The sequence below is a fragment of the Drosophila kikkawai genome, chromosome 3R, assembly GCF_030179895.1.
Source record: "Drosophila kikkawai strain 14028-0561.14 chromosome 3R, DkikHiC1v2, whole genome shotgun sequence".
Taxonomy (NCBI): domain Eukaryota; kingdom Metazoa; phylum Arthropoda; class Insecta; order Diptera; family Drosophilidae; genus Drosophila; species Drosophila kikkawai.
The window spans coordinates 14,386,158-14,405,331 of NC_091731.1; the positions used below are offsets into that span (position 1 = coordinate 14,386,158).

At 40.1% G+C, this 19,174-nt stretch overlaps 3 protein-coding genes across 4 annotated transcripts; all 3 read left to right on the forward strand.

Moving 5' to 3' along the window:
* Positions 1–5,809: 5,809 nt before the first annotated feature.
* MtnB (Metallothionein B) lies at positions 5,810–6,213 on the forward strand. The gene is made up of 2 exons (XM_017180144.1): positions 5,810–5,937; positions 6,005–6,213. Exons 1-2 carry the CDS (start codon positions 5,913–5,915, stop codon positions 6,109–6,111), a joined length of 132 nt encoding a protein of 43 aa, XP_017035633.1. The 5' UTR covers positions 5,810–5,912; the 3' UTR covers positions 6,112–6,213.
* Positions 6,214–7,585: 1,372 nt separating this feature from the next.
* Positions 7,586–8,234, forward strand: LOC108084081 (uncharacterized). The gene is made up of 3 exons (XM_017180102.3): positions 7,586–7,768; positions 7,823–8,034; positions 8,093–8,234. Exons 1-3 carry the CDS (start codon positions 7,678–7,680, stop codon positions 8,129–8,131), a joined length of 342 nt encoding a protein of 113 aa, XP_017035591.2. The 5' UTR covers positions 7,586–7,677; the 3' UTR covers positions 8,132–8,234.
* Positions 8,235–8,316: 82 nt separating this feature from the next.
* On the forward strand, positions 8,317–9,397 carry Dic2 (Dicarboxylate carrier 2). 2 transcript variants are annotated; one of them, XM_041774478.2, is made up of 2 exons: positions 8,317–8,748; positions 8,815–9,397. In XM_041774478.2, the coding sequence occupies exons 1-2, from the start codon at positions 8,321–8,323 to the stop codon at positions 9,302–9,304; spliced, it is 918 nt and encodes a 305-aa protein (XP_041630412.1). In that variant the 5' UTR covers positions 8,317–8,320; the 3' UTR covers positions 9,305–9,397. The 2 variants fall into 2 exon arrangements, with proteins under 2 accessions (XP_041630412.1, XP_070143255.1); XM_070287154.1 differs by having other exon boundaries at positions 8,317–8,744; positions 8,815–9,042.
* The last annotated feature ends 9,777 nt before the right edge of the window (positions 9,398–19,174 follow it).

The window sequence follows — 19,174 nt, forward strand, 5'->3', positions numbered from 1 at the left end:
TTTATTTGTATATATTTATTCAATAATAACAAGTATACTGCTACCTATGTGGCAGCTTAAACAGGTTGTAAATTATAGGGGAAGAACGAAATTTAGTTATAAATGATTATACATTAATTTTATACTATTTACATTTTAATTATTTACATTTAATTATTAAGCTACAAACAGTTATATAAATCTTAACGGGAGGTCATGTGGGTGGTATTTTTTGAGTCTCCTTTTTCTTGGTCTCAATATGAGCCTATTCGCTAGGGAGTTAGGATGAGTACCAAGGCGTTCATGGTACTTTTCTGCTTGTATCCGTATTACGTCGCCTATCTTTGGGATTTTGAGATCTCTTTCTATATCCCTAGTTCTCATAAACCAGGGGGCGTTACAAATTGATCTAAGAATCTTGCTTTGCGCTACTCTAATTTTGTTCAGGTTAGACTTAGATGCTATGCCGTAGACTTGCAATGCATATTTCCAGATTGGGCTGAGAACAGATTTATAAATTTTAACTTTATTGGACAGTGAGAGCTTATTTCGTGGTGATAATAGCCAGGACATACTTGCTGCCTTTGAAAGCACAGTCTGCTTGATCATCGTTGTGTGTCTCTGGAAAGTAAGCCCTCTATCCAAGATCACACCAAGGTATTTGTAGTAGGCCTCGTGCCGAAGTACCGAGCCAAGCATGGAGATGCCTGGGCAGTTTTTTGGCCTTGTGGAGAATGTGACACAAGCACATTTGCTGCAGTTGATGCCTATGTTCCATTCTATAGCCCACTTTTCGAAACGTGTCACGTACTCCTGCAGGCCCAAGGTTGCGATATCTATGCTTGGACTTCTGACCATAACTGCAGTGTCGTCGGCGTAAGTTGCGATGAGCATATTATCATCGTCGACTTCGGTACAGCCCCAGGAATCTGGCATATCTGATGTATACAGCGAGTATAGTGTCGGACCTAGTACACTGCCTTGGGGAACACCGGCTGAGATTGGGCGCTTTGACGACTTTTCTCCATCGACAACCACACTGAATTTTCTTTCAGATAAAAAGCTCTGAATGAGGAGAAAGAGCTGAGGAGTTATTAGATTCTTCAACTTGCTTAGGAGACCGTCGTGCCATACCCTATCAAAAGCTTGTTGAATGTCCATGAAAACAGCGACTGAATACATTCTGTTTTCCATGGCTTCTAAAGCGAAATTGACTACTCGATGTAGCTGTTCAGGTGTGCCATGACTTTTCCGAAATCCGAACTGCCATTTCGGAATAGCTCTGCTTACTGTCTCTTGTCCAAGGATCCGGTCCAGTATAACCCTTTCCATCATTTTGCCCAATGCAGGTAGGAGACTAATTGGCCTGTATGCATCAACTTCTGTGGGTTGCTTTCCAGGCTTGGGTATCATAGTGATGATAGCATTCTTCCATGCACTTGGGTAATGACTCAGCCTTAGGACACTGTTAAACAACAGGACTATAAATAGCAGTGCCTTGATAGGCAGAAGTTTCAGCGTTTTGTTGTCTAGAAGGTCCTCTCCTGGCGCTTTTTTATTTTTGAGCTTTCCGATCTGTGACTTGACTTCTTCCAGGGTTACTGGCTTACAGGGAAGAGCCATTTGAAAAGGTCTGTCCAGTTGCCTTTCCACAAACATTCGATTTTCCATCGGAGTTAGGTCTAGCGGCTTAAATCTGTTCTCTAGATTATCAGCAAAAATATCCGCCTTCTGCTGACTTGACCCACACCAACCACCAGCGGGATTTCTGAGAGGAGCCTTTGGGATAACTTGTCTCTTGAATTGGCTTGTGAGTTTCCACAAGGAGTAGTTTGTCGATGCATCTGGGCTCGCATTCTCTAACATCTGGTCTATATGGTCTTGCTTGTTCTTTTTCAAGACTTTGCTTAGCCGATTTGACAGTCTTTTATAAATCTTGTAGACGCGAATATCTCCTGTCCTTGTGTATTCTCGACGGACTCTTCTTTTAAGCTGTATGAGAACTAGAGCATTTTGTGGGAGTATATTGCTTCTATTTTGGTTCGGAAGGTGTCTTTGATTCGGGCTAGCAGCTGTCGCAGCAGTGTATATATTTTCCATGAAGGCTGCTACCTCAGCTTCAAGATCATCTGGATGGTTGATGACAGCGTTGAGGTTAATGCTTCTGTCCAGGGATTCCTTAAACTTTTCAACAGAGGAGCCGGGCGGTAGTATTGATTTCCTTTTGGCCTTGCATTGCGGTATTTGACTTAGTGTTGCGACAATTGCCAAATGGTCCGAGGATAGCTCGTATTTGGTTTCGATCGAAAGTTTGTTGAGTGGAACCCCATTTACGATGAAGAAGTCCAGAGCTGTCGGTGTGAGCCTGGTATTTGAGGAGTAAAAGGTAGGTTCCCCAGTAGCTAAAACTTGGCTTGAGCTTGAAACTATGGCCTCTTGAAGACGCTTTCCCCGGCAACAGGACCTTAAATTTCCCCACCATTGATGCTTGGCATTAAAGTCACCTCCAGCCAAAAATTTTGGGCCTAGAGAGACTAGTAGCTGGTCGAAATCGTTTCTTGTCCAAGGCTCGCTGGGAGGAAGATACAAGGAAGCTATTCTAAGTACACCACCATTTGTTAAAATATCAATGCAAGCTAGCTGTAAGTCTATTCGCGTTGTGGGCTCCCTCTGCGTGTGGATAATGCTGGTCTTGATGAAGATAGCAGAGCCACCTTTAGCGGTGTTGCTAGGGTGATTGGCAAAGTATTGGTCATAACCAGGAAGGTAAAAATTAAGGCCGGGACGCATGTGTGACTCGGTAATAAGCATTATGTCTATAGAGTTATCAATAAGGAAAAGACGAAGTTCTTCACTATTTTGAACTATACCTCTTGCATTCCATAATCCGATTTTTATTGTTGAGACTGTCATTTTCTAGAAATTAGAACCTGAACTATATCGCGAAAAGCCTTGTTCGACTCAATCGTTTCCATAACTAGTTTGAAGAGTTGATCCAGCCTAGTGTTAATATCGAAGATTGCCTTCTCCAAAGTAGACAAATTCCTATTGGGGTTGCCTCCAGGTATATGTGCGGCAGACTGCGTAGCTGCAGCGCTGGTACTGTTTGGAAGGTTACTCCTTGCCATGTCTGCATAAGAGACGCCATCTCTGGTAGCTGACATGGAGAATTGTTGACCGTGTCGGCTTTCGTTGGTCCTGCTGTTCGTTGAGTTGCTTAGCCTTATTCCAGATTTTAGTTTCCTGCTTAGTTCCAACCTGACTTTGCAGCCTTTAAAACCTGCAGGGTGATTTTCTCCGCAGTTTGCACACATACATTGGTTGTTAAGAATTGACTCGCACGATTTCGAGTTAGTAGGATGATCTCCGGCACAATTCCCACACACAGGCTTTATGAAGCAACAATTTTGAGTATGTCCAAAATTTTGGCATTTATAACATTGGACGAGGTCCCTATTTCGAGTAGCCTTTTCCACAGTAACTCTGTGCCTACCAATTTGCTTAATTTTAAGCGACTCGGCGACATTCGTAGTCATCTTGAGATTGACATAGAACAGATTTTGTCTATCATCAACATTAACGTCAGCCGTAGTGCCGCGCGTGCCAGGCTTTCTTGGACAGTAAATATTGACTACGTTGAAACCTTTGTCCGTGAAGCAACGTTCTATTTCCTCTTTTGGAACTGTGGAATGTATGTTCCTTAGCACCAGCTTAAATGGTTTGTCCTCTCGGAGTTGATGATGCCAAAACTCGCAATTTAAGGCAGTCAGGCTACGAACCACCTTGCGGAATGACTCTGCATTGTCGGTGTATATTCGAGAAACTCCGAATTTGGATGTACGAATCTCATAACTATTTGCATCGATAATTTCGTCAAGGGTTCGTTCCAGAGTGAGGATGTCAGTGACCTTTGGAACACAAATGGGTGGAGGTTTTTGGCTTGAAATTTGTGCTTGGCTTGGCGGTGGATCAGTCATCTCCTCATTTGTCTCCATCTCCTCAATTGGGTTCGTTTCCTCAACAAAAGGTGCGAAGCGGTTGTTGCGAAGTCCATTGGAGGTCGAAGCTTGATTTAAATTGCCAATTTTGGCATTGTTTACATTTGCCTTAGTCTTCTTTATGTCGTCTCTTTCTTTACCGCTGCTTGGAGGGTTACGTTTCCTGCTACGAGTAGTACTTGGTGCTTGGAACGAGCACCCCGTAGCGGGCGGGATCGGGAGATTGTTAGTTCCCAAAGATAGAGACGTTCCTGCTGTAGAAACTGGGCTGGTATATGAGGAAGCTGCAACAGTGTAAGTGGTGGTGCCAGAACTGGCACTCGTAGCTGTAACGGTGTTTGTTACAGGTGTAGCTGAGCTAGTCTTAACAGCATCTGCATTTCGTTGACGAAGGGTGTCCAATTGCCGTTGAGCCAAGTCTTTTGCAAGCTTGGCTCGAAGTTCCGCTGAAGATTGGCCAGCGATTTCCTTCATCTTCTCAAATCCGGGCAGCTCTTTCGGGAGCGGCGGATAAGAAGGTGAGTTCCCATCCATTTATTAATTAACTATAGTTTTCGATTACGAAAATTATAGAAATCAAATTCAAAATGTTCAAAAGTCTTTACTTCTTATCTCCCGCTGGGCAGTGAAGGCGCAAGCGAGAGACAAGACCGAGCCCAATGGGCGAAGTCGTAAACAACGCTTACACTATGCTCGGGTGGTAAACAAGTCGGACTCGGTAAAGACCCCGGCGGTACGGAGTCTAAAAATAGATTACGCGCAGATAAGCACAACAGAAGAAGTTGAGGATCACTCTCTGGTTGCTAATTAGGAGCTTACACGACCGTACGAGACAAGTGCACAAACTCGACGACAAGTATTTATTTGGATTTGTATTTAATTTGATCCGAAAAGTATGCCATAATCTTTATTGGAAAATATGATTGGTTCGTAGGCTGAGGGACTTGTAGGTAAAGCCGGAAAATATGCTACGGATTGTTGGGATTTTATTTAAGTTTATTTCTTTCTGCTGCTCCAATGGAATAAATAAAACTTCAGGAATTAGTTATTATTTAAACGATTCTTTGTAAATTAATGCAAAATAATTTTTTTGTTTGGGTGTAAGATCTCCAAAAATTTCTTCAGTTATGTTTTACATTTAAATATTCAAAAACTTGTGATAAATTTTATTGATTTTATTTTGTTATACTTTTCTCTTATTTTCTGTTTAAAATTTCTACAGCTAAAAAAAATATTTAAATCTCAAACATTAAATTCTGCAAACTTTCCAGTAAAATAATCCAACTGTATGAGTGCCAGTTGGTTAACCTTTTCCTTTAATTTTTATCATTTTTAAATTCAACGCTTAATTTTTAATTGTATAATTATAAATATAAATCATGTTCACAAACTGATTTGGAAGCCTTTTTCCTTAGAACAAGGACCAAACATAATTTTATGATATTTTTTTGTAACGTGATTTTTTTTTTTGGAAACAGGTTAAGGCCATTAAAATTGCTTAGATATAGTTACAAGAAAGGTAACAAAGAATAACATACGCTTTTTGTTACTGTTGCTTGTGTGCTTCTGGGATGGCCGTGAGTCATGCCACGCCAACGCGGCGTATACGCAACGCAGCTGATAAAGCCATTACGTATACGCGGCGTGTGCAGCGAGTCGGGCAAGCGAGATTGCGTGCGCAAAAAAAAAAATATCGTAGGCCCGGTGCCTGATAAATTGCGAAGCTCTCGCTCGAGGCTTGCACACGACGCGATAAGTCGGGTCAAGCCAAACAAATTTGTTTTCGATTTGTGCAATTTTGCACTCGCCCGAGGCCATCCAAATTGGTATAAATGGAGGGGTATCCACTGCCATGGGTCAACAGTTGAATAGCTAAACAAGCTAGCAAGTCCTAACGAAGTCACACAAGTCACAGAGAGATATATACCAATCGCAATGGTTTGCAAGGGTTGTGGAACTAGTAAGTGATACCAAACAGCAGCAGCAAGTCAAGTAATTGACAAGCGTTCTCCATTCTCCGTTCACAGACTGCCAGTGCTCGGGCCAGAAGTGCGGAGACAATTGCGCCTGCAACAAGGACTGCCACTGCGTCTGCAAGAATGGACCCAAGGACCAGTGCTGCAGCAGCAAATGAACTGGCCAACTAACTAGCCAACTTCTAAACTGAAGCTGAACTCCCTTCGAGTAGTTTTGGCCACAATAAAATAAAGTTTATGAAGATTTCGAGCATTTAAAAGTTGTGTCTTAACAAACTTTCATTTGGGAAGGGGAAGCAGGAGCAGCAGGCTCCAAGTCGATAATTCCATTTTTGGCCTTTCCCAGCTTAAACCAATTATGGTAAAATAATAAACGTGGGCTTGCATTTCCGTTAAGCAAACCGCAAAATAGAATTACATGAAAAATAAACAAATGCAACGCAATGCGACAATTTGGCTGAAATATCTGTAAATAAATATAGTTGTCATCTGCGCTGGGATTAAAATCCAATCCATCAGCGGTGATTTCGTTGCCAACTTTGTTCGAATTCTGGCCTAAACTGCACGCATAAACAGAAAATAGCACAAAATGTCATTCAATTTGCCTGCTCATCGAACCGAAACCAAATTATTTAGCCGTTTTAAGCCCCCTCCCGTACCGACTTTGCCCATATGGCCAATATGACAGCGAGCTCGAAATGCGTTTTATTTTTAGAGCAAAATGTATTTTGATTTTGTAGCAATAACTCACGAAATTGCATTTCGCAAAAATATATATCGAACTTGGCTTTGCAATAAATACCTCCATCGTTAGCTCAACTTTCATGACATGCCAATGGATTTTATGTGTTTCTGTATCAGCCAAATAATAACTTTCCCTCCCAGGTTTATTTATTTAATGGCCATTCGGTGTCTGCCCCCTGCTGGATTCTGTTTAAAGAGCGGCCGGCTGCTGGCTGCCGGCTGCCAGCTGTCAAAACCAAATGACCATTTAAAATACAGGCACTTGTGGACAATTTCAAGCGCCCGTTTCCGGTGCCTGAGCTGTCAAAATATTTATGAAACAACAGAGCTACGGATCCATTAGCATAATCAAAGGTGCGTGATTGAGGCGTTTCTCTGAGGCTTTTGTTGCGTGCCAAGCTCGTTTTGTTTCCCTTTGTGTTGGGCTCCGTCTAGGGCGGAAGTAAGCGGCAGTTTTTGGCTAATCAGGTGTAAATAATGTGACAAGAAAACGCTCTCGGGTATGCACTGATTTTACCTTTGCTGTTCTGAGAAGCCATTGCTTTCTTGAAATATTTTAAAGGTCTAGGAATAGTTTTGAAATTAAACTTAGTTTTGGGTTTAAATTACGAAAAAAAAATAAATTTATAGAAATAATACAAGCTAGTCTTAATTAACTATTTTTATACGTAAATTGGAAATTAAACAATAAAGTTCAACTCTCTCAAACTTTTTCTTTTGTGTTGGCAACATCAATGAGTGTTGCTAGCAACATTAGTCTTCATTTGGATGTTCTCCAACATGGTTTTAGCAACATTTGATTTCATTTGTCAATAAATTCGAGCAGTAAAGCTTATTTACTAAGATGATAATATTTAGCTCTCATATCTGGTTTTCTTATTAATGTTTAAAGTATTCTTGATTGTTGACCATATAAAAATAACAAAGAGAGTACAGAATTACCCGTCACAAATAATTACAAGCCGAAAATAACTCTAGAAATGCAACAGAAAATGAAGGTGGATTTCAAGGTGGGCCAAGGTGATCAATTCATTGAAATGCAGCCAGGAACCGCTATAGAGATTCCCCCAGGTGAGTACAAATACCAAGAGGAACTACCTCATCCTTATGCATAATTTCTTGAAGATGACGAGAGCTCCTCTGACGAAGATAAATCCTCTAAAAGCACATCAAGAGCTATATTCCTTGTGCTGTTGTTTAATGTATTTCTGATTGTGGCCGCCATTCCTGTGTATTTGTACTTTCGAACTGCAAATGAGCTATTGAAACAAAGGGTACTTGACTTTCTAATTGTCGGTGGAGCCTTCATAGGCATCCCCGTGCTGTACTGTATGGGTGTAAGTATTTAAAATAATAATTAAGCTACAACTACATTTAAAGGACTGGCTTTTACAGGATCTGTCCGAGGGTAGACCAAACTTCTACTATATATAATATTGAACCTTAAATTACTTATTTATTTTCAAAATTCAAAATGTATCGCGCTATCCATGCAATTAATTTCTAGACTGATTCCTGACTTGTTTTTCAGTTTTTCATACCAAAGCTGTTATCAATTATAGCGCATTCACTAATTTATTTACCAAATTTTTAAGTGAAAACGCAGCTTTTAAGTCTGTAAAAATGTCACTTAAGAGGCCAATATTCATGTCCTACAATCAGCGCCGCATTGCGCGGTGGTACTTTGGCGGTGTGGCCAGCTCGATGGCCGCCATGATCACTCATCCACTGGATCTGATGAAGGTGCTCATCCAAACACAAGCGGAGAAGTTGTCGATGTTTGCGACCGCGAAGAAGATTATCAAGGAGCAGGGCATCCTGGCTATGTACAACGGTATTTCCGCCTCCATGTTGCGGCAGTACACCTACACGTTGTCTCGCTTTGGAATCTACCAGGTGGGCTCCGACATGGTGGATACCAGCACTATGCCACGGAAGACTGCTCTGGCCGCGGTGGCCGGTGGACTCGGTGGGTATGTGGGTGCACCAGCAGATCTGGTCAATGTTCGCCTCCAGAACGACGTTAAATTACCCCAGGATCAGAGGCGCAAGTATATATTTAACTATTGAGCTTTAATAAGCGGATATTAATGATTATATTGTATATTTTATGACAGCTATAAGCACGCCATCGACGGGCTATTCCGAATCACTCGTGAGGAGGGCTTTCGCAGCCTATACAATGGCTCCTCAATGACCGCCTTGCGCGGCATGTGGATGACTGTGGGCCAGATCGCCTTCTACGAACAGAGCAAAGACGTCCTGTTGAGCCTGGGCATGCCGGAGAATTTGGGCACATACATGACCGCCTCTGTAGTATCGGCCACGGCGGCCACGGCATTGACACAGCCTCTGGATGTGTTAAAGACGCGTCGCATGAACGCACCGCCTGGCCAGTACTCAGGATTATCGGATGTGTTTTTCCAGACCTTAAAGGAGGGTCCCTTCGCCTTCTACAAGGGCGTAATTCCCTCCTTTGCCCGACTTATGCCGCACACCATTCTGCTGTTCTTGAGCCTCGAGTTCCTGCGGACTCACTTTGGCTATCTGCCGGAGCCGAAGAAGACAGGTCCTTATTATCGCTACGAAGGTGATACTGATGACTGATCCACTTTGTTTGTAATGTTTGAAATTCTCAGTGATTGTATGCAGTATGTCCCGTCTGATAAATAAAGTAATCAGCTTTGTATAGGTTTAAAATTCTCTGGGTTTCTATATATATTTTCTGAGTAACTAATCAGCTTATGTAATGCTCAGAATTACCCACGATTTCATGTTTACTGCAAATACAATGGGTTTCTTTGTTTGCAAACGAAATTAAATTTCGAATTTGCAATTTGCATCTGCTTTTTCTTTGGGGCCTTTAGAAGTTTTTCTTGGCTTTCGCTTCACGTTTTCGCGTTCCACTTCTTTTTCGGACCCGTTTTTGTTTGGCCAATGAATGCTTTATGAGCTGAAGGTACTCCATTACCCAGATGAATGCTTTAATGGGCCTTAAAGCTAATGAAGCTGCCGTGCGCCAGGCGCTCGGAGAACTGGCATTTCAGCAAAAGACTCATAATGCGAGCTCACAACAGGGCTGATGTCGTGTAAGCGCATTAAAGCCATTAACAGGTTACACGAGAGGAAAATAGAGGGGGAAATAGCAGGAGCAGGAAAAGTGAAAGGCGAAAGGAAAGCTAGTGTAGAGACACGTTTTGTTGACACGGGAAAACAATCATACGCCCCGTGTGCTACTCCGGTCAAGACTCAAGGTTACAGTGCCATCAGTAGTGCCCCACATCGATGGCAGTGTCCATGCAATATTGATGCCAGCCAACGAGCTTTCAATGTCCTCCTAAACAGTGTTTAAGGCAACTTGGCAGCTCTTTTCCAGCAATCTGCTCCGGGGCAGCTGCTGTTCAGCTCCAGAGTTAATTACATTTCGGAGACATTAAAAATTGAATGAGTCCCGCAGCTTCTCCACACGGCATCAATGTGCTTTGGCTCACGTGAGTGGAGTGGCTGCGGAAATTATAATAAATAATAATTATGGAAAAGAATTTAATTTCACCGTCCGATAAGCGATAAGCATTCGTTGTTCAATATAGCAGTTAATGTGCATGAGAGCTCACATTAAAGTTGAATGTTGGCGCGGAAATTGAATTTAATAGCGAGCTCTTGGGTTGCATAACGATTGCGGTGTCATTACCTTTATGGAAATAATTGTGGCTAAATAGCTCGGGCAAGGTGTGTGTGTATGTGTGGGTCAGACGGCAATGAAATTACGTCAGCGGCGAATTAATTGTTTGGACATAAATTACAATTATTATTCAAGTCTCCTGTCAACAACAAAAAATTTGAAATTTATGATTAATTTATAAGCAAAATAATAAAACTCTTTATTACCTATTTTATTAGGTAATTATTATTATTATTCATTTTATGATTATTAATTAGAAATGATTAAAATTCATTTAATTAATTAGCTTTCGACAGCTTTTAAATATAGTTTTGCTTTTGTATACTGGCTTTGTTTTTTAAAATAGAAATTATGGTAATATATTACTTTAAATATTACTCAGAATATTGTTTAGCTACGTAATTATTTATCTAAGAATAATAATTTATAGCTCAGATAATTTTAATGATTTACTCTATTTCGATTTTATAAATAAAAGCACATATTTACTATTAAACTATTTACTATTTTGTTATAAAAGTTAGGATTAGCTCTCATCTTTAAAATTGTTCTAGAATATTCTTAAGCTATTATAAATATTTTAATAATTTTAGTAATCTACGAAAAATGATCTAGAGCGTAAAAATTTTGATTTATCTAATCTCATTCGCTTTTATAAATATTTATATATTCTATTATAAGATTTTTATATTGGAGTTTTTAAAAGATAAATGTAGTTTTTTTTTTGTAATTACTCTAAGCCATTGTTAAGTTACCTTAAATATTTTCTTAAATTAATCAACTAAGAATCGTTTCGATTACGCTTTATTAAAAAATAAAATATATTTTTTAACGATTTTTAAAGAAGTTAAGGTTACAAAGAAGTTCAGAATGGATTTAAAGAAGTTAAGGTTAGTTCTACCACGAAAAAGTACTCTAAAGAATTAATAAGTTACATTATATATTTTAATAAGTTAGTATATTACAATATTATTATATATCTTACAGCTTTTAACTAATTTAATCTGCATCCCTTTTATAAATAATAAAATATACTCTTATAAGAATTTTAAAGTACGGCTTTCTTGTAGGTCCCTTATCTTATTTACATTTTAAGGTTAATCAAAAACGTTAATTGCAGTTCTTCGTTGAGTAATTACTTGCCAAGATGATCAAATTATGTTTTAAAACAGCTGTGTTGTTAAAATCAACCGTTTTCTCGGTATTCACAACTCCCTTCAAGCTTTACGACACCGCTTTGTTGCCCCCACCGAACGAAGTACATAATAAAAGTGCCATTTGGCTGCGGAAAATTTATGCAAATTTCTCATGTGCTGTGTGGCAGCATCAGGCCAGCAGGACGAAAGCACAGTCAGAACAGCACAGAACAGCACAGAACAGCACAGAACATCAGAGAACAGCGGCAATAACGACCGCAACGACAAATGCATAAATCAGTTTTAATGCAAATTTCGTTACATTCCATGTTGTTGTCGTCTCAATAAGCAGCCATTAATATGCTGCGCCTTCTGCATAAATTGTGCGATTTTTGCGGTTTTGCTTAATTATACGCATTGTCGCAAGGACAACGGCCAATCCCCGGCTCCTGTGCAATTATTCATGCGATGGTCAAGGACAACAGCATTCAACAGCAGCCTTGCCATCGTCAGCTACCAGTTGCCGCACATTTGTGGTGAGCGTTTTGCGTGGAGATTACTTGGATGCACTGGGAGAAACTGGAAATAATACACAAATATTATTTGTTGTTTTATTTAAATTGAAAAGAAAAACCAAAACCAAATTGATAATGTTATTTAATGAAGCGCAGAAAGGGACATCTAGGACAAGGGACATGAAAAGATGTCATTCTCATTTTCTTCAAAATTTAAATTGGTAAGTATTTGACCCGGGTAATAGTTTCTTCTTTAATATTTTCCCTTTGAGTTTTTTCATTGAAAAATTACAAATTGCGCAAAGTAATGTTGAATGCATAACTATTATGAATAAATTTAGAATTTTATTACTTAATTGATTACTATCATTAATATTTTTACATTTTAAATTGATAGTGCCATAAATTTATTATAATTATAGTAGATTATGCGTGTTTTTAAACCTCAAAAAATATAAAAAATAGCAAATAGTTTGGTACTATTTAATCTACTACATACTGTATTTATTAGTATCATTATTTTCTTTTTGGCTTAAGCATTTGTTTCATCTGCTTGAATTAATATGAATAATCTAATTATGTTATTTGCCATGATTTTTATCCGAGTTTCGTGTTTAACAACAATTTAAAACTGGAAAATGTTCTTTCAATTAGAATGTGGCATCCATTGGCGTGCTCCTTTGAACTACATTTCAATTAGAAACCACAATTAGAATGAACACGCCCATTTCTTGTATTTTTTTAAAAACCCGTCACACTTTTCCCAAGTGCATTTATGTCGGAATTGAGTCGCAGCAAGGCGTTCGCAATTGCCGGCCATTTAAATGCAGGACAATAAATTCAAGCACAATTTGAAGTGCCGCTTTGTCTGGCATTCGTCCCGGCATTATCCGCTTTATGCACGGAAGTCCATTTATATTGCCGGCGACCGGCGACTGGAGACTCCGGACAAGAGGCAAACGGAGTGGAGGTGGAGTTCCCATCACGGAGCACGCAGTGCGCTTAAATACCTTCGTGGCCGGCTCCATTTCCCCAGAAAGATGCCGGAATGCAATAAACTTCTAAATCAGTCGATTAAGCGGCGAGCTGCAAATGCCCCTAAAAGCATTCGATATTATTCGCACACTCACCCGAGTGTGCGTGCCAGTCTCTGAGGGTAGAAAAAAAAAGTTGGTGAAAAATGTTGAGCAATTAAAATAAGTAGCAAGGACCTCGGGTAAGAGGGAGTTGGTTTTTGGTTCGAGTTCGAGTTGCTTTGTTATCTTTCGTGTGGATTTCGCTGTCAGCAGTTGAACCGTAGATACCAGAGGGGCACTTCGTGGGTGTGGATTTAACTGGACATTCTGGACCATTTAATTATACTTTAATTTAATTTCAGCGAAAAGGAATTAGCAGAGAAAAGCTTCAGGCAAGTAGCAGGTTGATTTTAAACAAAGAAATTTTATGTAAGGAATTAAGAGAGAGTTAAATAGTGAAAGAAGCTTATGAAAAATCAAGTCAAAAAGTCACACGATGGTATTCCTTTTTCCAGAAGAAATTTAGGTTTAATTTAAAATTCCTAAAATATGTTTGAATTTGCTTTATTTATGGGCAAACCTTAAAGTCCAGCTTCATGTTGCAAAAGCTAGCAGTTTGCATTTCAAAGCCAGTCATAAATTCCTTATATTGCAATGCACAGAAAATATCAATATTGAATTTTTAAATTTACGAAGGGAGCCAAGTCCTGCCAGCTTGTAAAACAAGGCAGCCTATATATGTATAGAGTAAAGACTGGAAGTGGAATTCATTGATTGACAGCTTACCCCGAAAATAATTCTGTAAATTGGGCTTGGCATAAAGCATGCAAAATGTGATGCCAGTTTAGAAAATACAAAATAAACAGAATTCTTCTGTCCGATTAGAGATTCCAAACACATTGGAATTTATTTGGCCAGCATCTCGGCATCTTCCATCTGCCGGAACGGAGATTTTTTGGGCCATTTGAATGCTGGCCACATACACGGGCGTGGTGGCTTGGCGTTGGCAGGAAGCATAACAGTTTATCTTTATAATTAGATCTCATCTCGTTTCTATCTGGCCAAAGTAGTGCACAATGGCAGAAACCACTTCCACCGCCATTTGGAGTTCATGCTGGCTGGCTCCACGTACTTACTCCCGCTGAACCTAAAACCAGACCCAAAATCCAACCCAGGGAAACCCAGAGAAACCGAACCGCGAATCGCGAAACTTGGCTCATTAAAGATTAAGACGCATTAACACAAATGGTGTGAGGGCTAGCAATTTAAGGGCCATCAGCATAAATATTTATGCAAATTGGGATTACAAGTATTTTGTACGCATTCTGGAAAGTTTCGTCGTCTGAGATAACTTTGGGCATTGCCCGAAATTGAAATTTAATTAGAATTTAAACCCAGAATTTCGATTACTTGAAGTTTTCCACGCGAAGCTGCTTCTTAAAGCTTTTCGGTTCTCTGGGTTTCTGGTTAACACTGCTACCACTGACCTTGTTGGTTTTTGGCCGCAATTGCAGCTGCTACAGGCTCCGCAGCTTTGCAGCATCTTTGAGCTTTCCCGCTCTTTCGATTTTCCCGCTGGCTGAACTGCAGCTGCTCTTTGTTTCGACATGCTAGTTTGCATTTCCCGCACTCAAGGCCACCAAAAAAAAAGAAAAACCTTTGGCAAACAAATGCATGCGGTATAATTTATGCTGCCACGAAGCGAAACCAACTTCCAGCTCATAAAATGTCGAGGTAAGTTGAGTTGAACGGCCAAGGCTGCCGGGATTTAGACAAATGAAATGCATAAAGATTCCGCTGATGGCATCCGAGGTTATATCTGTCAGGGATTCCACTCCATTTCGAACTGAATGGCCATTAAAAGTCGCCGATTTCAGAGGGCCAATGGAAACAGAGAAACAAAATTATGTATACACATATATAGTAGATTTTTTGGTGGAATAGAAAATTAATAGTTCTTGTATTAAGCAATAATAATTGGTTGTACTTTCATAGTCATTTCATACTTAATTTTCAATATGAACCACAATAAAGGTAGCCTAAAACTATGACATATTTATTAAGCACTTATAATTAGGACGATACGGATATGTTAATTGTATTTATTTATTATATAATTCAATGATTGCTTTGCATAAATTCCTTTTTCCAGTGCACCAGTTATCCTTTACATTGGTGGATTAGCTCGCTTATCGCTTATCCCGCTTCGAGCTGAGCTCATCAATATGCATTGAATTCGAATTTGAGTGGGAAAACTTGTCGGCCCCTTTGATGTCTGTCAAATGATTATTGGCAACATTGTTGCCTAATGCAATTAGCCGCATTTATGCGCAATTTCGGTAGGCTTATGACCCCACCGCCGCCCAACTTCGCCACACCCACGCATCGTAGAGAACGTGGCAATTTCCCAGCTGCTTGTTTGTTGAAATTTCATTACTTTGTGTAAACAAAGTGCACGTGCTGCTGGTCCTCCTTCCCATGTCCTCTCCGGATGCTCTCCTTGGCTTGGCGCCTGCGCGGATAATGCCCAAAGAGCGTAAGACTTCCGACTGGCAAGCGGCATGAGACATGGCATTAAATCATTGTACGTTTTCCTGTGTTTCATTCAATTATCAAAAATAATTTAAAATAATTTTATGTGCCGCACACATACAGCACGATAGACTAACATCTCCTGGCTGGTCACGTCGTAATCAGCAAAAGGTTTCGCCTAGTTGCGGTTGTAAAGTCGCCTACGTGACTCCCATTGCAAATGGGCTGGAAAGCGGTAGCATAAATACGAAAATTTCTAATTTATGTAGTTTACGTTTTGGATTTATTGCCGTCTACTATTTGGCTGTTGTATATCATTTATCTCTGTAACTGGAAATGGATATGGATGGGTCTTTAAGCGCTTTACGCTTCACACGCGGCGTTTGAGCGATGTGCTTAAAGCCATTTCGGTTCACACGGCGTATGAGCAATGTGCTTGAGTAGCATTTAATGCGTGTGCCAATTCAGGGGTCCCAAGTGGCGCTTCACTCGAGTGCAGCTGCTTGGCTGTTGGAGGGTGCTACTAGCTCCTAAGCAAAAAGAATTATATCCAACTAGTAGCTGTGTAGTTGGTTCATCAGCTAATTAGGAGAATTACCACGGCTAATGGAACTCGACGCGAGGTGAGGCCTTGACACGTTTAGCACTGGGACTCGAATCGATCTTCGGGGACCCCTAAAGCTGCGACATGTCGGGGCGTATCCCTGCACAGGAGTCACACCTTCTTTTAGCCTCCCCGGAACGAGCAATCTCATAATCAGCAAAATTCTCATGTAAATACAGAACAACAGCCGAAAGTCAGTAAGCCGTGGCTGTGATTCCATGGCCGAGGGCCAGACAAGGCAAGAGATCTTGGCCAAGATTGTGCACTGAGATAATTATTTGGCCACTTTCCGTCGTTGCCATTTCCATTTCCACTACCACTGCCCAGATCCAATTCCGTTTCCACTTTCGCCTTCACTGCCGACGCTTTACGCTCCTCGACTGCTGTTGGCAAGTTGTGCCCTGGAGACCAGTTGGCCAAGAATAATGTTTGCCGTGTTATTATCTCCCGCTGCTGGTAGGCGTTGCCAGCGAGTGTCATAAATAAAATGGCAACTATGTGGCGGCAGTGCCGGCTTTTCTACTATTCCCCGTACTCTCCTTCTCTCGACATCCACTTAAGCACCATTATTAGCCAAATATATGTAAGGCTCGTTGTTGCCCAGTTTGCTTTTATTACCGCTGCTCAAATTTGATTTCGTTTGCACTAATTGCTGGCAGTGTAAAAATATGGCCAACCATTAATCACAGATACTACTCCGGCTGACTCCTGGCAGGCCACCAACCAAGGCAAACATCGCGTCGAGGCGAGGCGAGGCGAGTCGAGTCCGAGCATACATATATGCAGTATACTATATATATGGGCGATTGCCGATGGGCTGCATTCGAGTGCGGCGTATTTTATTGGTTGTACTCCATGTAAACAAATATAGTTACAAACAATAATATTTGCTTCGGCCTCAGGCTGTTTAATCAGGGTAAAGGTGGGCTCTGTGAGTGGCTGATATCAGATCACTTACCAATTTGTCGTCTATATATCCATAACTGAGACTCGCTGACTCGCTGGAATGTCAAGAAATTCATTAGCTTAGCGAGGGATAATACATGTTTTCCTATTAACGGGTCATGTGCGTTAAGCTGCTTTTTTTATTTGAACAGTAAAAAGTCAAGCATAACACGGAAAAAATAGAAAGGCAATCTTAATGGGCTAAGGAGAAAGTTAATTCGGTGAATTTTGAATGCTCTTTATTATTTGAAAGGGTCTTAAAAACTAAAATCATAATTAAATCTCATAAATCTATATTGAAAATCCTCTCTATTTAAGTACCTTTAAAGAATGCTGTAGTATATAAAAGAAAATATATTTTCTATATTTTTAAAATGTTTAAAAACTTATAATTAAAGAAAATAAGTGTTCAGAAAAGCCTTAATTATTTTATTTTAATGAAATAACCTACAATAAATGTGTATAACTCATTAATAAGCTCACAGAATAGGAAATATTTCAGACTAAAATATCTAATATAATTCAATAAATATGATTTAGTAATACGAAAAATGTAATATAGCAATAAATAATTTAATAAAACCCTAACAATGTAGAAATCATGTCACTCAGGGCTTGTCCCATAAAATACCATTGTGTTTGCCAACTTAAACAATTAACTGCTTCCTAGTGTTCGAACTCAAATTCATGGTCTATTTTTGTCGACTTATAGCACAAATGATATAACAAAATACCTTCTGTTTTCCTTCACACGGGACTCGACTTAATGTGAGCTCATAAATTGGCCCTAAAAGTAACTGACTCGAAGAAAGGCCCAAAGGAACATACGAACACAAACAACTAGCATTATTTTCTTTATTGTTCAAAGCGATATATATGTGTACATATGTATGCATATAGTACAAGTCATGCAGCGGCCAAAACGATTTCATGGCTGAACAAAACCGCGGCGGCATGGCGGCACGGTGGCCGGTATTCTCGGAACTTGGAACTGTTTGTCATGCCAGAGTCAATTTACTCCATTCAAAGACACTTTATTGGTAACTCGACAAATGCAGGAGGCAACAAAAGGGCTGTGTGCATGTCCTGCGGGGGAGGAGGAGAAGGGGAGTTAAAAGTTTGCATGTCATTCGAGCCGCACTTCATTTCATCGCTGCCGTCCTTTCTTTTTTTTTTTTTTGGGCATTTTTCCCATTTTTCCACCTCTCTGTGTGGGCCACAAGGTGTGAAACAATGTGTCAGGCTGTCCGGGGGTAAAACTGGGGTAAGGGAGAAAATTATTTGCACTCTCAGGACTCGGAACAGGAACACGGTTTCTGCTGCTACTGCTGCTGCTATTTTCGGGTTCGAAACAATTTTAATGCACTGCTCATGTTGGGTTTTGGGGGCAGATTTGTTTTGCTTATCCCAAGATGTAATGTGCTTTACAACCTGCTGAAAAGTTTTTGCAGAAAATGCCGGCTTCCAGCACAACACTACATAGTAGTGTTCGTGTGTGTGACGAGCTAATGCACCAAGGAATTCACTCAGCTACATTTTCATATGCTCAATTATTTAATACACCAGACGAACAACGAACAGCTTCACTTGCAGGCCCCGAGAACGGGATTTAACTTTATCTGTTCTTGTTTATTCGAGGGAAACAAAGTTAAATTGTTTGTACTTGAATGGCTTTAATGTGGAGAGTTGCCTCCACGTGGCTCTCGGCTTACTACGGGGGCACCAATTATAATGCCAGCTATGTACCGCCTTTGAACCGCTCCTTGTCTGTCATAGACACGCCATCGATTGCAGCCCGCTTCTGGCCGGGCCAACTTTCTGGCCCATTTCACTCTTATTGCCGCCTTGCACTCAGAGAATTTAATTGCCTAAAAAGGTTGTGATAGCGAAGGCTCTAAGCAATTAACTAATTTTAGTTTTGAATTGTAAAATTTACAGTATTTTAAATAACTTTGAAAATCATTTTTGTGAATTTGTAAAGAACATTTTGAATTAATTTAATATTCTTTATAAGAACACCAAGAATACACGAAAAGCAATTAACTAA